This window comes from Xenopus laevis, chromosome 9_10L (genome assembly GCF_017654675.1).
Source record: "Xenopus laevis strain J_2021 chromosome 9_10L, Xenopus_laevis_v10.1, whole genome shotgun sequence".
NCBI classification, from domain to species: Eukaryota; Metazoa; Chordata; class Amphibia; order Anura; family Pipidae; genus Xenopus; species Xenopus laevis.
In genome coordinates this window covers 18,573,691-18,591,690 of record NC_054387.1, presented here as the reverse complement: position 1 = coordinate 18,591,690, position 18,000 = coordinate 18,573,691, and the positions used below count along the sequence as shown (strand labels likewise).

At 43.9% G+C, this 18,000-nt stretch overlaps 3 protein-coding genes across 3 annotated transcripts in view; 2 read left to right on the top strand and 1 right to left on the bottom strand.

Annotated features, from left to right (window-relative positions):
• LOC108701997 (traf2 and NCK-interacting protein kinase) overlaps positions 1–18,000 on the top strand; it is a 1,005,599-nt gene that overhangs the window by 557,782 nt on the left and 429,817 nt on the right. The window lies entirely within an intron of this gene.
• Positions 302–8,450, bottom strand: LOC108700956 (MICOS complex subunit MIC13). The gene is made up of 4 exons (XM_018235028.2): positions 8,314–8,450; positions 8,007–8,163; positions 2,475–2,526; positions 302–440 (listed from the first exon to the last, which is right to left on the bottom strand). Exons 1-4 carry the CDS (start codon positions 8,406–8,408, stop codon positions 343–345), a joined length of 402 nt encoding a protein of 133 aa, XP_018090517.1. The 5' UTR covers positions 8,409–8,450; the 3' UTR covers positions 302–342.
• On the top strand, positions 8,946–17,402 carry XB956055.L (provisional ortholog of serine/threonine kinase 35 L homeolog). The gene is made up of 3 exons (NM_001112837.1): positions 8,946–9,317; positions 11,127–11,864; positions 15,572–17,402. Exons 1-2 carry the CDS (start codon positions 8,984–8,986, stop codon positions 11,849–11,851), a joined length of 1,059 nt encoding a protein of 352 aa, NP_001106308.1. The 5' UTR covers positions 8,946–8,983; the 3' UTR covers positions 11,852–11,864; positions 15,572–17,402.

Here is an 18,000-nt window from a genome sequence, read left to right as displayed (position 1 = left end):
CTATTGTCCACCTAAAACCTGCCTAGAAGTTAATGTCAGAGGTCCCTTGAACTATTTGAGAGGTTTTTTTTCAGAGGAAAACTTGATTCGAATTGAATTAAAGTTTTTGGGTCGGGACTATTCGACGTTTGAATTGAATTTTTTCATAAATAACATACCATTCGAATTTATTAGAGTTTAAAAAAATTCACATTAATCTAAAATTTGACCTTTGATAAATAACCCAAGTGTTTTTTGTTTTCAAACGAAGGTGGTTAATATACTATGGCTATAGTTAAATGTTACAGGGGGACAAATGGTATATAAATAGAGGATTTTATTGTTTTTTTTTCTATGAACAATTCATTTCACCAGCCCTTTTATATATTTCCATCCGTCAGCTGTATATTCACAAGTCTTGCTTGGGGCAGATGAGAGAGCAGACACAGACTTTTGAACACCTGGAACAGAGTAAAGAAGACAATGTAACAGCTGGAGAAATGTCAGATATCAACAATATACCATCAGTACCACTAAAAAGTGAGATTTAAGGGGGGAAAAAAGACAAACAGTGAGTGGAAGAGTACTGCAGAGTACCGAAGAGTACCATATGGAGTTGTAAGCATCAGTGGTATATAGTCAAGGACAAGCTGAAGATTGACAGCCGACATTCTACAATGTTCTGGTTAAGAAACGGCGTTGTATGGATCTTTTTTTATGTATGACTACACTCTACAATATAAATATATCTCAAAAGTACAGGGTTGGTATTTTATGTAAATGCTGCGCATGTGTCTACCCTGAGCATTAAATAAAGAAAAATTAAAGTAGAGGATCGCTCTGTGCTAATTGCGAAGTCCAACCCTGGGCTGGTGCAGTTTTCTGCCATTACAGTCATAAGGAGTTGCCAAATTTTATATTTGATATAGACTTTTCTTCTTTAAATCTGTTTTTACATGTATTTTATTTTCTAGAAGGCAATTTACCAGAACCATGTGACAAACCTGATTTCTTTAAATATGCAATCCCTGCATTGTGAACGCTCCACGGTTAGCTAATCAATAAAAGCTTTGGACACAAGCTAGTAAGCATGTGCCATTCAAGTTGCAGAAAAGCTTACAAATAAGTTGAACGAATGGGCATCTTGCTCATTTAAAAGTTTCCATGGTTCATGGTGGAGCAGAGCTTAACATTCCTGAAGTGCAGCATTTGGGTTTGGAGTAGATTTCAACAACAGAATTATCTGCATGTTTATAGTTTATAGGTTCTCCCATGCCTGGGCAAGTTTCTTCTGGGTACACAGGTTCCTCCCACACTCCAATAACAACTAAAGGTGGCCAGAGACGAAGAGATCCGCTCGTTTGGCGACATCGCCAATCAAGCCGATCTTTCCCCGATATGCCACTAACGGGCATGGCTATATCGGGGGTAATCTGAACATTTGGCCCTATGGCCGAACGATCAGATGACGATGAGAGCGCAATGGGCTGTGGCGGGATTGGTCGGGACAAAATCAAACCTGTCCGATCAAACACGGTCCGAAAATCGCACGAATCCTTGATTTGTATGATAGGATCTTTGCGTCTATGGCCACCTTTAGAAATTTGTAGTCAGTCTGCAAAGGCACTCAAATAATTGACAATAAAATGACTATGCCCTTCAGCTTGTACTATGACAGAGTGAAAGCAGCCTGAGGACCGGAGAGTTGGCCTTTCAAGGGAGTGAAGCTGTTCCCCAGCAGCTGACCATAAACGTAGTTGTAGATGAGTCAACCATAGTACATTTCCATTCGTTTTACTGATCCCTTGAGTGCAAAAGCACGGATAAACAAAGTCTGACAAATATATTGTTGCTGAGAGAAACATTTATTTTGAGTTTCAGAATGAATTTATGAGCAGGATACATCTTGCACTGCCCATCTAAACTAAAAAAATTCCTGCCTACAGAACAGCAACTGGACCAGTCTCTGTGTTAACAAAGCAACGTTTATGTTTAATTTATATACTTTAATAAAAAACATTTTAAGTTTAGAGTCTGTTTGTGTTTTTTTTAATAAATATTTATACATATGGATGTCTCAATGATAATATATGTAATAAATAAATATCCATAAAGCAAATGCACACAAATGCTAGACTGAGGATTAATTTCTATTCAAACACATATTGCCTCCCTCAATACAACTGCAGTGATTCAGCTAAAATCTTGGAATCCAGTATTTTGGAATTATTGGATCCAGATCAGATTTCGGAAAGCAAACATAATGAATACAACATGCATGAAGACTGTTGTGCCTATGATTAAGTGTTTGTTAACATGAAACGTGTAAGGCTATGGATCCATTAAATTACTTTTCACCTTGAAAACCTTTGCCTGGTGGAAGTCTGCCTTTTTTGAGTGCCTGTTTTAAAGAAATTCCATGCATGAAGACTGTGCCCCATCTTAATTCACAAGGCGCATACTATTTAGTTTGCAACATCGTATGCCATTCTTACCCCAATTCCAGGACTTGCAGATGGAGAAGTCTAATTTTGGTGCAGACGGGATCTGAAAAAGATTACCTTAAGTTTAAATACACCTTAAAACCCTGTTCATCATAATGTAAGAGGTTATAACAACATTCCATTTTTTTTTTGAGTATACCATAACATGTTACCTCTATTTTTATTAAAGATTCAAGGCTGATTTACAAACAAAGGTAGCTTTTTATTTTCTAACTACTAGTGGTTGCAACTCGAAACTTCACTTGTGCAAAGTTGCACCCACTGTCGCTGTAGTTTCCTCTACTGGGATAAAATGTAAAATTTTAGTCCTCACCCACTATTCTGTCTCTAGCCTCCGTCTGCCAAATAATGCTTGCATGTATGCAAATGACTCCTCACAACCTCCATATTTATGCCTTCCCTTAAAGGGGACTTGTCACCACAAAAAAAAATATTCAAAATCCTATTTTATCACATTAGTCAAGCAAAATGAACTTTAATTGCGCAGTATAAAATAGTTGAATCGTGTTTCCTTCAGTCTGGGAATTAATAATTATAGCAAGCAGGCAGGAGCCATTTTGTGGACACTGTTATTAAGGCAAACCTTGCATCATTTCAGAATGGGGGACCTGATGTCCATCCCCATACCCTGGCTACACAATTACATACCTCCCAACATTCTGGAAATGGAAAGAGGGACAGAAAAATTTGACCACGCCCCTTTGCAGCCACACCCCTAATTACCATGCCCATTTTACTAAATTTGCCAGGTTATTAAAGTTTGAACACATTTCCTATAGTTTTTATGTTTTATTACAGTTTTACTATTGAGGGTAAATTGCCCTTGAAGCTGTGAGTCTAAACTTCTCCCAAGGGACAAAACTGTAACAAATGTATCTTAAGTATCTCTGGATTCTCTGCCAAGAGCCAATTAAGTTAGAAACATTGTATCTTTTTTGGCTGTTCAGTGCAGAGAAATTGGGACTTTCCAGTACAAAAGCAGGACTGCGGGTTGAGCTGTCAAAATCGGGACTGTTCCTCTCAAAACGGGACAGTTGGGAGGTATGCAATTAAATGGTAAAGAGAACGGGGGAATGTGTGGAGAGCATTGATATCTAGGAAGTGCTGAATGGAAAGTGAAAGTAATTGTCTGCCCCGCCTCTATGCCTCCAAGGCATAGAGGAGGGGCAGACAATATTTGATTGACAGCTGAGATTTTTAAATGAGCTTACAACAGCTATGAATGCTTTAATAAAAAACAGAAATTGGATTTCATGCTTAATTTGAAAAGGACTTTTATTATACAGTTTTTAATGTCTGGGTGACAGGTCCACTTTAACACCTTCATGGCATTTACCATACTGCAACTATACTTGAGACATCATACAAACACTATTTAAGCCTTTGCTCCTGGGTAACACACACAGACATTGAGTAGCAAATTAAAAATGGTTTCTCCAAACATTCATCACTCTCAGAATCTGTGTGTATGCCACCTGAACAAAATCAGACATGATCTAATGAGAAATGGGGCAACGAGGGAACATGGGTGTGTATGAGGCATCAGAGTGCACACCTCTACTAGAAGCCCTACTGTTCGTAGGAAAGTGAGCCTCTTCAAGGAAGCTGGTTGGTCCTTAGGGCAATGCTAAACTTGGAATAATGCATATTTATATATGTATGATATATGTCATAGAATAACTGTTATTGGCCCACTGTGCATAAGCAAGCACTTTGCCTTAGTCAATGCATCCCCTTAGTGTAAGCCCTAGTAAATGACTTCTTTATATAATTCAGTCACAGTAAAGAGCTTTAGAATATGCTGGCATTAAAAGTGTGCAATAAAGAACTAGCTTTAAAATAACTGTGTCTTTATTGGTTTTGTGTGCTTAAAGTGGCAGTGTCTCTCCATGTTTTTAACAACTTTAATTAATAGGGCTTGTATATAAATAGTTTTTACCTATTGCTGCAGTTAAAGAAGTTAAAATAGAATAAGGCTAGAAATGCTGTATTTTGTATACTAAATATAAAACATGAACTTATTGCACCAGAAGCCTAAAGTTGGCCACAGGGGGCTGTCACCTTGTAACTTTGTAGCAATCTTTGCAAGACCAAGACTATGCACATGCTCAGTGTGGTCTGTGAGGTTAAGCTTAGGAATCGTCCTTAATTATCAAAACAGCACAAGTCAAATAATTTCTGCCATAGTAGCAGATACAGCAAGCAGGGGCGCTCCGCCAATGAGGCGAGTTGAGGCAAGCGCTCTGCACTAGCGACTTGGACCCCCCCTACCCCGTCCCAGTCTGGAAAAGTGAGTGCCGTGGGGAGAGGGGGGCGGCAAAACAAAAACATGCACAGGATCGGCCCTGACAGCAAGACTGATTAATAACCAGAATATGTAGAATGCACTGGGCCTGCAGATACAAATATCTACAAAGTTGCCAGCTGCTTTATAGGGAAACAAACAAAGCTGCTCAAGTTCTGGGAAGTAAGGTGGGGGGATCCCCCTTGCTGTTTGAAAGTATGATCATTTCCCTACAGAGAAGTTAGGGACGGTCTGGGACTGTTTTCTATCTGCAACTGTCAGAGCAAGTAAAACAAAGCAGGAAACTCACTGCATACAGTCAGGTTTATTATAAAAACAGTAGACATTTCTTAATTAAAGTATATTGGAGATAGATTTCTTTTTCATTAGAAAATAAAAATGGGATTTTTTTTTTTTTTTGCCTTTACATACCCTTTAAGGAAAATTTATGTTTTTTATTATTTCTTTCAGTAAGCAGGGCAAACAGTATTATGGATGGGGAAGGAAACAGGTTTGTTTACACAAAGATATGGATACATTTTCAACTCTTTTTATTGTTTTCACTTTAAACATAGGTTGATGTGTATACTGCTCCTTTAAATTCAAAATGGAATCTGAAAAGTGTGTTATGTCATTTTGATAAAATACAAAACAATATACAGTCAGATTTACACTGTGTTATCCATATGACTTGGTAAACATATGATTGTAGATCAAAAATTACAGTGTTAGAGTTACTTGCATACTTATGTATTTAGCATGTTTAATTTTGGAGTTTAGTTTGTTAATTTTTATGTTGATTGTAAATGTAATGTTGATTAATCTTAAGGAGTACCTATCACCCAAAAACAGTTTCTGACTACTAGAGCCACCTTTCAGCACTAGGTCACCTGCATCGGGAGGGAGCTTTTGGTGTGGGCAGTCATGTTGTAGATATGAGAATAGTTTCATTGCCTTTTCTACTGAGCTCATTGTGCACATGCGTGCCACTTAACATGGCTGTCTGCATCAGCTGTATCAGTCACAGAGATGGAAAAAAAATACTGTTTCCCGACTACAGAAGTGTGAGCTTTATTAGCCTGCATCTCTGGTGTGGGAAACAATTGGAAAAAAGGTGGCAACTAGTGATGTGCGGGTCGAGAATTTCTCGACCCGCACCCGACCCTAACCCGCCCGCTCCCTACCCGGGCTCGCTGCTCCCCTTTATTTATATCCCTGCAGTGACGTCACAAAAGGGGCGGGGCAGGCGGAAGTCTATAAATTCCGGCACCACAAGCCGGCAGTACGAGGTCGCGGGCGGAGAGAGCAGGAGAAGAGCTCAACCCGCACCCACCCCTTTTGTCCAGGGGTCAGCCCGAACCCGCCAGACCCTCGGGTCCCGGGTTGGCCCGCACATCACTAGTGGCAACCCTAGCTGGTACAGTTAAGTTTAGAATATAAATTCCAGCATTTCTCACTAGGCTTCAGTGAGAATATATATGGGGGTTCACTCCAAATTTCATCTGTATTCCCAGGGGTTTACAAACCCATTGTACAGCCTGGGTCTGTTGCCCCTGAAGCAGACAGGGGGCGTGGGGCTGCTGGTGTAGAGAGAAAATTGCCTCAAGGTTCCACAGTAGACGCTGCCAAAAGTGGCAACTACGGCAAGGTTGGCAAAATAGGCATTTTATTTTATCAGGTTTTAAGTTGGTTTTTAAAAAGTGTTTACATAGATATAGGTATGTGTATATATGTGTGTGTGCATACCTCCCAACATGTTGGAAATAAAAAGAGGGTTAAAAAAGTTGCTGCGCGTAGTGTGGCAAATTTTTTTGACCATGCCCATTTTTGTGACCACACCCCCTAATTACCATGTTCATTTTACAAACTTTTGCAGGTTATAACAGTTTGAAAAAAGGGGGGTTGTGGGTGCACAACTAATCACATCAATTCACTTTGCCTTTAATTTCTTTCCATTATCACATTTTTTTCCAAAATGGCGTTGGTTTGGGCAGTCTCTCCCTCTTAAAAGCCGCATAAGCAGGTGGCGGGGGAGGATTTAGCCAACATGTTGAAACCAAGTCACAGGAGATATTTACTCCAAGTAATTGTATTAATCAGAGAGGTAAAAGACCTTTTATACTATGACCACAGGTAAACACGTTAGGGACCACCGTGTGGGGTTTTCCTTGACGTGGTATGGCGGCTTATCAATTTTATGATCATAACTTTGTAACTAAAAATCCCTGTTTTTAAAATACACGCACTTGCATATTTATTGAATTACTTAGACAGGGCATCAGGGAATGGGCATTGATTGACTGGTCGGATCAGTAGCACTTCCACTGTATCTAAATGTATTAAAATTTAGCCTTAGGTGTGCACTAGTGATGTGCGGGTCAGGGTTTTCCTGACCCGCACCCGACCCTAACCCGCCCTGCTCCAGCCCGCGCTTCTGGGATCCTATTATAGACCCGCACCGCCCCGACGATGACGTCACAATGATGTCACAAAATGTGCGGGGCGAATAGACGCGAGACTATAAAAGCCGGCATTTGAAGGTGGCGGGCGCGGAGAGCAGGAGAAGAGCTCGCAAATCACTAGTGTGCACCCACAACTAGGGATGCACCAAATCCACTTTTTTGGAATTCAGCCGAACCACGGAATCCTTCGCAAAAGATTAGTTCGAATACCGAACCAAACCCTAATTTGCATATGCAAATTAGGGGCGGGAAGGGGAAACCATTTTTTACTTCCTTGTTTTCTGACAAAAAGTCACACAATTTCCCTCCCCGCCCCTAATTTGCATATGCAAATTAGGATTCAGATTCAGTTCGCCGGGCAGACGGATTCGTCTGAATCTGAATCCTGCTGAAAAAGGCCAAATCCTGAACCGAATCCTGAACCGAATCCTGCATCCCTAACCACAACCCGTTCCTTTTTTGTATTTATAAAAATTTGAACATATTTCTGTTGTTCCTGTTATCTAATATCGGTACAATTACTTATTTGCTTATCTCAAAATTGTTACAAAAGTATCTTATCTGCAGCTGCGGCTGTTCTGCACTCTCTGCCAAAAGCCAATTAAGTTAGAAACGTTGTTTCTTTTCCTGGCTGTTCAGTGCAGAGAACAACAGGACTTTCCAGTACAAATAAGGGACTGCAGGTTGAGCTGTCAAAAGAGGGACTGTCCCTCTAAAAAGGGGGACAGTTGGGAGGTTTGTAGTGTGTGACTATACACAAGTCTTTCATAGGTGTACCTGCCAACCAAAGTAATGAGCCCATTCCTGAATGGCAGGTGGTATGGCCGCCGTGCTCTTCTGCAGCACCTCCTCTCCTCGAGTGCCACTTCCCAGCAGCCCCTGATCATACGCCACATACACAGCTCCCCCAGCCAGGCCAGCTTTGGTGGCGAACCTAAAATGAGCAGGAAATAGCTATAAACATGTATTTCACATTGAGAAGAAAGCCATGGTCTGTGGTATTCGTACGACTTGACAATGGACTATAGCCGATAACAGTTTCCAGTGTAGAACTGACAAACAGCAGAGGTTCACACACACTCACTTGAGGAACTTCAATACTGCAGATGCCATTTCTGCCCCTCCGAGGATGGTAGGATCACATGACCATGACGTCAGGTCCTCGCCGCTACACCCCATGGGACACACCCCCTCCCGTACGAGCAGAACGTTACTTGGATTGTACCAAGGCAGGAGGGTTCAGGATATTAAGAGAAAACGTGGCGGGCGGGCGAGCGAGCGAGCCAGTTTCTCCCCGAGCATATGAACTTGTATCACCTTCAACTATACAGCGATAGATATCCGAACCTCCAAGGTGCTCCCTTGGCTCCACATGTGACTGCTATCTCCCCCCGGAAGGGTATTTGGTCTCTACCAGTTTTTGGTGTTTACAACATGGGCGCTCTGGAACGTACCAAGTTTGGAGGGGGAAACACATTCAAATTGCCCATATGTCTGGCGCTGTCCGCATATGCTCGTTTTCAGATTCCGCCGAGGCCTTTACTTAGCCTAAAAAATAAATCAAGTCGCCTCCGTTTAGCTCGTTAACTGCTCCAGCCCCCAGCCTCATTTAGTACTGTGCTGTTTCTCCGCCTCCCCCGTCTGGTGGTAGTTTCCAGCTTGTTCTCTTCCCGCCCCCCCCCCAGGCCCCAATCGTCAGTTTGTGAGGAGCCGGCTGGGAGCGCGGCTCTGGGCGTTGGGATGAGGGAACCGCCATGGAGCGCAGCCCTGACAGGAAACGTCGGTGTCTCGGACCCCGATACAGTCTCTTGGCAGAGATCGGCCGCGGCAGTTACGGGGTGGTGTACGAGGCCCTGGCCCGGAGGAGCGGAGCACGGGTGGCGGTAAAACGGATTCGATGTGATGCCCCAGAGAATGTGGAACTGGCCCTCTCAGAGTTCTGGGCCCTCACCAGTCTCCGCCGTCGCCACCCCAACGTCGTGCGATTCGAGGAATGCGTCCTACAACGTAACGGCCTGGCCCAGAAGATGTCGCACGGCAACAAGGAGTCGCGACTCTATCTGCGACTGGTTGAGACTTCTCTCAAGGGTGAGTTTGTGGCTCCTGGGCAACTGCACTGGGTCGTACGTCACAGGGAAAGTTGTTACAAAAGGGGGTAAATGTATCTGCACCTGGGGGAGAAACCCCTGCCCCATAAGGATTTAACAACAAGGGGTTGGGCTCAATCTGTGGCCTAATGGGCTACTAACCAGGTCTGGACTGGGAGTCAAGCTAGGCCCTGACATTCCAAGTACACAAAGGCCCAGTCAGCTTCCCACTGGATTTTGACTCTGGGGCATTTGCCAGAACCTCCATATTGTCATTCTGGTAACTACTAGGGATCTGGTAACTACTAGGGATCACATCTGTACCTGTCTCTGGGGGAGGGTATAATTGAGCTGATCCAATGTCCCATGTGGGGATAACTATAGGAGGGGTCTGTGGAATACTGGATGCTGACAGGTGGTTATAGTTCTACGTGCACCCAGGTGGGCACTGAACAGTACGTGTCCCTGGGGGGGGGGGTGACTGGCACCAAGAAGCTACCGGGGCCCAGGCAATAAGTACCCCAGTTATTGACTAAAGGGTAACTAGTTAAATTGGGATGACAATAACTACCAAGTAGCTTGACTTGTGTTTTGGGAGACTCCTCAAAAGTAAGTATCTCTGGTATTGGTAACTAAAGTGTTGATGCCTGCTTTGTATGGCAGGACACATGTGGTTTGGGGTGAGCCTGGCAGCTGTGTGCACTGCTGGATAGTCTTCTGTATTGGACATCAGGGAGGGGGGCACATCTGTGTATAGAGACCTTACAGCTGGCCAGCTTGAGCTTACCCAGATGAAGTAGATTCTCTGGGCCAGTCTTGTTTATGTGCAGTGATTGGATGATGCTAATCTTCCTGATCTCTTGCCTCCCGCACATGCTCTAACATGTGCCCCATCCATCATATTAACACTCCTCCAGTTGGTTGTACCTGGGAAAAGCATTGTTGGGGGGGTGTTGTCAAACCCTGTACTTGCACGAGAGACTTATTGACGGACAATAAGGCAGTTATGCAATTTGATCACTCCTACTCAGATTTCCTATCAAATTGTCTCACTGCCTCAAATTACTTTGTCCAAACTGAAAACAGATCTAGCCGCTTAGACTTCTTTATTTTGGAACTCTCAAGGCTCACACTTCATTCTTAGTTACGTTACTGTGCCTGGCACTAGGTCCCAGTCTCCCCCGTAACATGGTTTCTGGAGCTTGCCCACTTACCATAACATTATGGTGGCAGGCAGTTGCGTACTAAAGGGTCAGTTTGGGGGTACTAGCTGGACTACACCACTTAAAATCTTTCTGGTTATCCTTCCCATTAGCTACAATGACATGGGCTATAAGCAATCCATGACTGGTGAGTGGGTATAAAAGTACAGGTTCATGACCAGTTACATGCTTTGTCTGGATAGCCCTTTGCTGTTCTTGCTCCACAAGGTAAAACCTGGCTACCTTTTTATTCCTGTGTGGCTCTTCTCTGTTCATCATAAGTTGTCGAGCATATGGTCTTGTGTGGCAAGCACTTCTTCTCTGATGCCTTGGCACTGCCAGTCAGCAACCGTTTATAATAAGGGGTTGGGCTGTACTGTTGGGGATTGATTATGACCAGGGCCCAGGGGAGGTGGAATTAACAGAGGTACCTTCTCCTCCTGTAGTAACACCATGTCTTTCTAATTCCCAGGGAATGGCCTTGCTGGTCCTCCTGTTACAGGGTTGGCCTTCATCCTAAATCGTTGTTGTTGTTTCAGTGTTGTACTATTGAATTGCCACAAGTGCTACCCTGGCATGTTTATGTAACCTGCTTGTTTCCTTTACAGGTGAGCGAATTTTGGGATATTCTGAAGAAGCTTGTTACCTATGGTTCGTAATGGAGTTCTGCGAGGGCGGTGATCTTAATCAGTATGTCCTGTCCAGACGACCAGACCCTGCTATAAACAAGAGCTTTATGCTGCAGCTGACCAGTGCTATAGCATTCCTGCACAAGAACCAGATTGTTCACCGTGATCTGAAACCGGACAATATACTCATTACCGAGCGCTCAGGGGTCCCTGTGCTCAAAGTGGCTGACTTTGGCCTTAGTAAAGTGTGCGCTGGCCTAACACCCCGCGGGAAGGAGACCACCGGTGTTGGCACCAATGAAAACAGGACTGTGAATGTGAATAAATACTGGCTGTCATCAGCGTGTGGCTCAGACTTCTATATGGCTCCAGAGGTGTGGGAGGGTCACTACACTGCCAAGGCTGACATATTTGCCCTGGGCATAATAATCTGGGCCATGATCGAACGAATTACATTTGTGGATGCAGAGACCAAGAGGGAGCTGCTCGGGACCTACATAAAGCAGGGCACTGAGATTGTCCCCGTGGGGGAGGCACTGCTAGAGAACCCAAAGATGGAACTTCACATCCCACAGAAACGTAGGACTTCCATGTCTGAAGGCATCCGGCAACTGCTGAAAGACATGCTGGCTGCGAATCCACAGGATCGACCCGATGCGTTTGAGCTGGAGACTCGAATGGACCAAGTTACATGCGCTGCTTGAAGCTGTGATACAGGTAAGTGTGTTTGCTGTCTGAGGGGGTACACTTTCCTAGTGTTGTTTAATGTAGTGCGGTTTAGTTTAAGAATATTGGTCAATTAAGCTGGTATGACACTCATCTGTACCTGTGGCCAGTTAGTTCAGAGCATATATTTTGGGAATTTATTCAACCAGATTGCTAAAATGGAATGTGGCAAGTATAGATTGTGGGTGCAGTTTGGTTCACTCGGATGCTAGGATAAAGAAGTCCTAGCAACAACATAGCAGTTTAAATATCAACTAGTCCAGGTGTATTCTTGCTAAAGGTGAGCAAGTCCTTGTGTTCATCTGCATAAACCATTCAAGGACGGTGTATGTCAGGCCCAGACTGGCAATATGTTGATTCTGGTGCGGAGTGGGGGGGGGGGGGGTTATTGGACCTCTGTGTACTTGAAATATCAGGGCCTGTTTTGAACCCCAGTCTAGACCCGGAGTATGTGTTTGCACTTTCCTCTTACTCAACCGTACCACTGAAGTGCACAATTATAAATAGCACATTGGAACCTACCTATGCCCTGTTATATATTAATCCAGGGCACATGTTACCCATTCTTAGTAGAAGTCTGAGTACAGCCAGCTTGGAGCCAATTTCACATAGTAGTGGGACATGTATCTGTCATATAACTGATTAGTCCATTCCTGAAACCTAAATATGCTGCTGGGGACCCACAAAGAAGCAACTGTTCACTTTTTTGTACCTGTAGTGTGTTTGGGGGTGTAGCCCACAGGACTGGCCTATCTGAGCCTGGGGGTGGAGGGGATAAACACTGCATTCCTGCTTTTAAGGGGGGATTCATAGTCTGAGCACATGGGAACCAGTAGTGTGCTGTGCTCTCCATTCATGCCTTGCTAATGCAGCTTACATAACTGCCTGTGCCTGGGGCCTTGGAGGGTGGAGATGATGGTGAGAGACTAATACCTCCCAGCTGCTGCCATCTCTGCACATTCCTCTCCTCTGCCCCCACCTTCGCTGCTACTGTCCTTGCACAGCCTGGCCCACATCATACACTGCCTGTGCCGTGCTGCACGTGCCATCTGGGAAATGGGTCAGCTAGGCATTAGGGAACAGCTTGTCGTACTGGGGGCATGTATTTGTGGGAGAGGGGGTTTGTGCAGTTCCCAGACAGGGCCTTTGCAGCAGTGTGTCCTGCTCTAGTGAGATGTGGCTGCTTCAAGGTGCCAACTCTGATTGAATGGACAGAATTGGCTCTTTTGCCTTCCAGCCACTGACTAGACTTCGCTGCGCCAATCAGGTGGGTCTTGGAACTCTTGCTCCTCTATTGTATACACTGAAGAAAATAACTCATTTAGCGCCTTTTATGTATGTTATATAACCATATTGGTACTGTACCTTATTTAAAGTCACAGGTTCCTAGGGCATATCCTATACAGTCATATGAAAAAGTTTGCCAACCCCTCTCAGCCTGCATAATTATTTACTCACACTTTCAACAAAAAAAGACAAGTGGTATTTTGCAAATGGCAAAATTGGTAAATTGTTCCAGTATCATGGTTTAGGCTACAAAAAGCTATATCAGAGGTTTAAACTGTCCATTTCAACTGTAAGGAATGTAATCAAGAAATGTAAGGCCACAGGCACAGTTGCTGTAAAACCCAGGTCTGGCAGACCAAGAAAAATACAGGAGCAGCATATGCGGAGGATTGTGAGAATGGTTACAGACAACCCAAAGATCACCTCCAAAGACCTGCAAGAACATCTTACTGCAGATAGTGTATCTGTACATCGTTCTACAATTCAGCGCAATTTGCACAAACATCTGTATGGCAGGGTGATGAGAAAGAAGCCCTTTCTGCACTCACGCCACAAACAGTCGCTTGTTGTATGCAAAAACTCATTTAGACAAGCCACAGTCATTTTGGAACAGAGTGCAAAAAGACGACAAATAAATTTTGTCACCACAAAAAGCGCTTTGCATGGCGGAAGAACACCATTCCTAGAAAAACACTTGCTACCTACTGAACTGGAGAGATTTTGTATGGACGAATGGTCAAAAATACCTCCATCCAGAATCCAGAATCATCAAAGGCTATAGGAGGCATCTAGAGGCTGTAACATTTGCAAAAGAGGCTCAACTAAGTATTGATGTAGTATCTCTGTTGAGGTGCCCAAATTTATGCACCTGTCTAATTTTATGATGCATATTTTTTATTAATCCAATAAACTGTCACTGCTGAAATACTACGGTTTCCATAAGGCATGTTAAATATTAAAAGGAAGTTGCTACTTTGAAAGATCAGCCAATGATAAACAAAACTCCAAAGAATTAAGAGGGGTTCCCAAACTTTTTCATATGACTGTATGTGCATGGCAGAAGGGCCGCATACTCATTCCAATGCCTGTCTGTGTAAGCCCAATTGGGCACAGTAGTCATGATGCCGCTCTGGTTAGCCTGGTGCATACTTAAAGGGGTTGTTCACCTTCTAATTTTCAGTTGAGTTGTTTTCAGATTGTTCCCCAGAAATAGACATTTTTCAATTACTTTCCATTATGTATTTTTTTTTTTTTTTTTACTGTTTTTCCAAAATTTAAGTTTTAAAGTTGAATGTTTCTGGTGTTTCAGTCTGGCCACTCAATAATTCAGGTACAGGTTCTGAACTGTTAAAATTTTGCAACATTTGGTTGATACATTTCTGAGAAGCATCTCTGGAGTATTAGCAATTTTATTGTATAAATTCAAACAGCTGCCTATAATGAAACCCAGGGATTCTGCTCAGCAGGGACAAAGATAAGAAATGTATCAATTTAGAACTGTGTACAGGGTCATCGACCCCCTCCCCAGAACTGCTTTAGAAGGTGAAAAAAGGCTTTACACTTAAATATTAGAAAAATAAAATGTAGAAAGTAATTTGAAAAAGTCGTTATTTCTGGTGATCTATCTGAAAACTAGTTGTTTGAAGGTGAACAACCCCTTTAAAGGGATCCTGTCATGGAAACGCATCAGTTAATTGTGCTGCTGAAATCCGTTTCTCAAAAGAGCAAACAAGATTTTTTTTTTTTATATATATTTAAGTTTGAATTCTGACTTGGGGCTAGACATATTGTCCGTTTCCCCAGTCATGTGACTTGTGCTCTGATAAACTTCAGTCACTCTTTACTGCTGTACTGCAAGATGGAGTGGTATCACCCTCTCCATTTCCGCTCCAGCAGCCTATCAACACAATGGAAAGGTAATAACAGCTCCCTAACAAAAAACATCTGCCTGGTAGATCTAAGAACAGCACTCAATAGTAAAAATCCAGGTCCCACTGCAACACATTCAGTTACATGTGTTTCTTTTGACAGAGCAACATTACTTTACTTTAAGGGTACAGCCACTCTGGGCGTTTTGGGGAGATTTGGTCGTCTGGCGACTGGTTGCCGCATAGACGAGCCGAACAGGCGACTTTGGAAAACGAATCGTTGCGTGTGATTAGCGCTAGCTTTTTTTCATTTTAGCCGGGGCAGAGTGAGGGAAGGCGTTTGGGGAGATTGGTCGCCGCAAAGACGAGGCGATTAGTTGCCAGGCAACCAAATCTCCCCAACACGCCCAATGTGGCCTTACCCTGAGGGGTTACTGGTGTATTTATATAGACCTTTCTGATAAAGCTCACTAACGTTTAGCCTTTCCTTCTCCTTTAACGTTGCCTTGCCTCCTCTCATCTTTTTTGTTTCTTCCCTCCTAGGTTTGACATGAATTCTGCAGTCTTACACTCCAGTTGTGGATCCCCTGTGGCACCACTTCCTTCAGCCCTCTCAGAGAAATCTCTACAGCTTGGGACTCTCATAAGCAGTCTAATAAACACTTGTAGCATCCTGCATTTTTGTGTACCTGCTGCTGGTGTCCCAGTTTGCCCAGTGTACCAAATGACTTGGTGGGACTGGTGTTGCCTCACCTGGATGTGGGCATCAAATGCCAGTGCATGGACTACGGTGTGGCAATGTCTCAAAACACTGATCTCTCTGAGCTCATCTCGCTACACAAAGGGAGACCTGAGGGCCTGAATGCTGTGGGAATGTCAGTTTTGCTGCTCTTTGTGGGAGGGTGGGGTGTCTCTTTGTGTAGGTGGCTACATCTGTGTATAAATGGTAGCCATAAACTTGTTCTATCAGTTTTTCAGACATTGCTGCCATGGCTATAGCTCTGCAAAAGTTGGTGTCTTAGTACTGCCAGCTGTGTGCCATGTTACATGTCTCAGGGATCTGGCATCTTCTACATCGATTATATTATTTTTTTTCCCCCTCTGCTCTAGACTTTGGGAGAGGGTTGTCACACACTACCCCCCGTGCCTCCTCACTCTGCACCTTAATGGTTTCCTTCCTATGCATGAACAGAAATAGATCCTTGTGTGCCCTTTGTAGCTACCACAGTGCCTACTTCCAGCACATCAACCCTGGCATGCACGACTGTGCGAATGCTGCTTACCCACTTCTTGCGCTCACTACCCTTTAGTAAGTTGTGCCTTATTTCACCTTCCCTCCTTTGGAACTGTGGAACCTTCTTCCAGCCTGAAGCAGGGCTCTGCTTAGTAGTTTGTCCTTCACTGTCATGTGTTGTGTAAGGGTTAATAAGCAATAATGGGAGGGCAGTTATAAATCTGTAGATGAGACATCCTTTACGTGGAAAACTATAATACTAGAAAACTTGTTTTCATTACCCTCTGTCGTTTTGGCAGCTTTGCTTCGTTATTTATGCAAGTGTGAATTTCCAATGAGCATACTGCCTGCTTTCTGCTCCCTTTACTTCTTACTTGGTGCCCCAAGCACACATACAATCACCTGAGCCAGTGCCATGAGCATGCAGTTTGATCTGGTGAGTCTTCATACGGTCAGGATTGCAAGAGCACAATTTGGAAATGTAATGCAAATGCAAAACTGGGGCACCATGATGCGACGTGTGCCTGGGCTCTGTGCCGGAAGCATGCAACTAAACTGCAGTGGCTGGAAGTATGAGGAGTGTGTTGAGTGGGCTGCTCCTTAATTGTGGGTAAGTTGAACGGGTAAAAGGTGGTTTGGGTGGGTGACATATTGTGGGGCAGCTGGAGCCTTTCCTTTGTGAGTGTAGTACTGAGTGGTGAGTGGACTGCCTTTTCTCATTAGGGTAGTTGGGTGTGAGCTGTGTGCAGTGCTAGATTGTTTTTCTGGGGGTGAGATGACCCGTGTGCTTGGAATTTGTGGGTGGATATGAGCTGCACTGTGACTGCTGTGCCCAATTCCAGGCTTGGAATTTGGGGCAGGGTAACGGTACAGCTGGAGCGGCTGAGCCTTGAGTGCAGTTCTGGGGCAGATTTCTTTTGTTTGTAGGGGCATGTGTAATAGTTTGGTTAAGTGCCTCAGATACGGTAGATGGAGCACATGCTATTGGTGGCTGGATCTGTCAGACCCCCTTCCCTTCTCGTTGCTGATTGGACGTTATGGACTGTATTTATATTTGCGGAAGCACTGTTCTCTTTTCCTCCCGTGTGATTGGCACAGATGGAAATGAGATTTCTCTTATAAATAAAGTGGTTAAACTGCTGTTTGGTGTTCTTTTTCCATCTTGTCTGTGGGGTGGGAGGGGCAGATGGTATGCGAGGCACTACGTGCCACAAAGGCAATAAGCCAGCCGCCCTTTGTCTGTTTGTGAATGGGTGCCCCGACACTATCATGATTGGTTTTGACACCAGTACAAACCCAATCGCTTTGGCATGACTGCACAGTAATGAGAGCTGTCAGCTCCTGCACTTACAGTCTGTTTCACTTGCCTGAGGTATGAACACCTGCAGCCACGCTACTTCAAGTCACATGTCTTGCCGCAACTACACCTGCCTGCAGATAATTCTATTTTTTTCCCTTGCAGCAGCAGCATTTGGCAATGAGGCACTCTGAGAATAGAAGCCCTGTCAGCAGATACGCGAGAGTCTGGTGTCTGCTGTTTTTACAGTAGGGTTTGCCCAAGGGTTGTTCCATTGTCTGCCAGGGGAGCAAAAGGGTCGCTTCATGTGATTTTGGAAAACAACCCCACCAGCTTTGGCGTAACCCACATGACCTGATAATTTCTGCTGCAGTCACGCAAATGCCCATTTATTCTTCTGTGTGTTAAAGGGCTGGTTCACCTTTGAGTTAATTTTTAGTA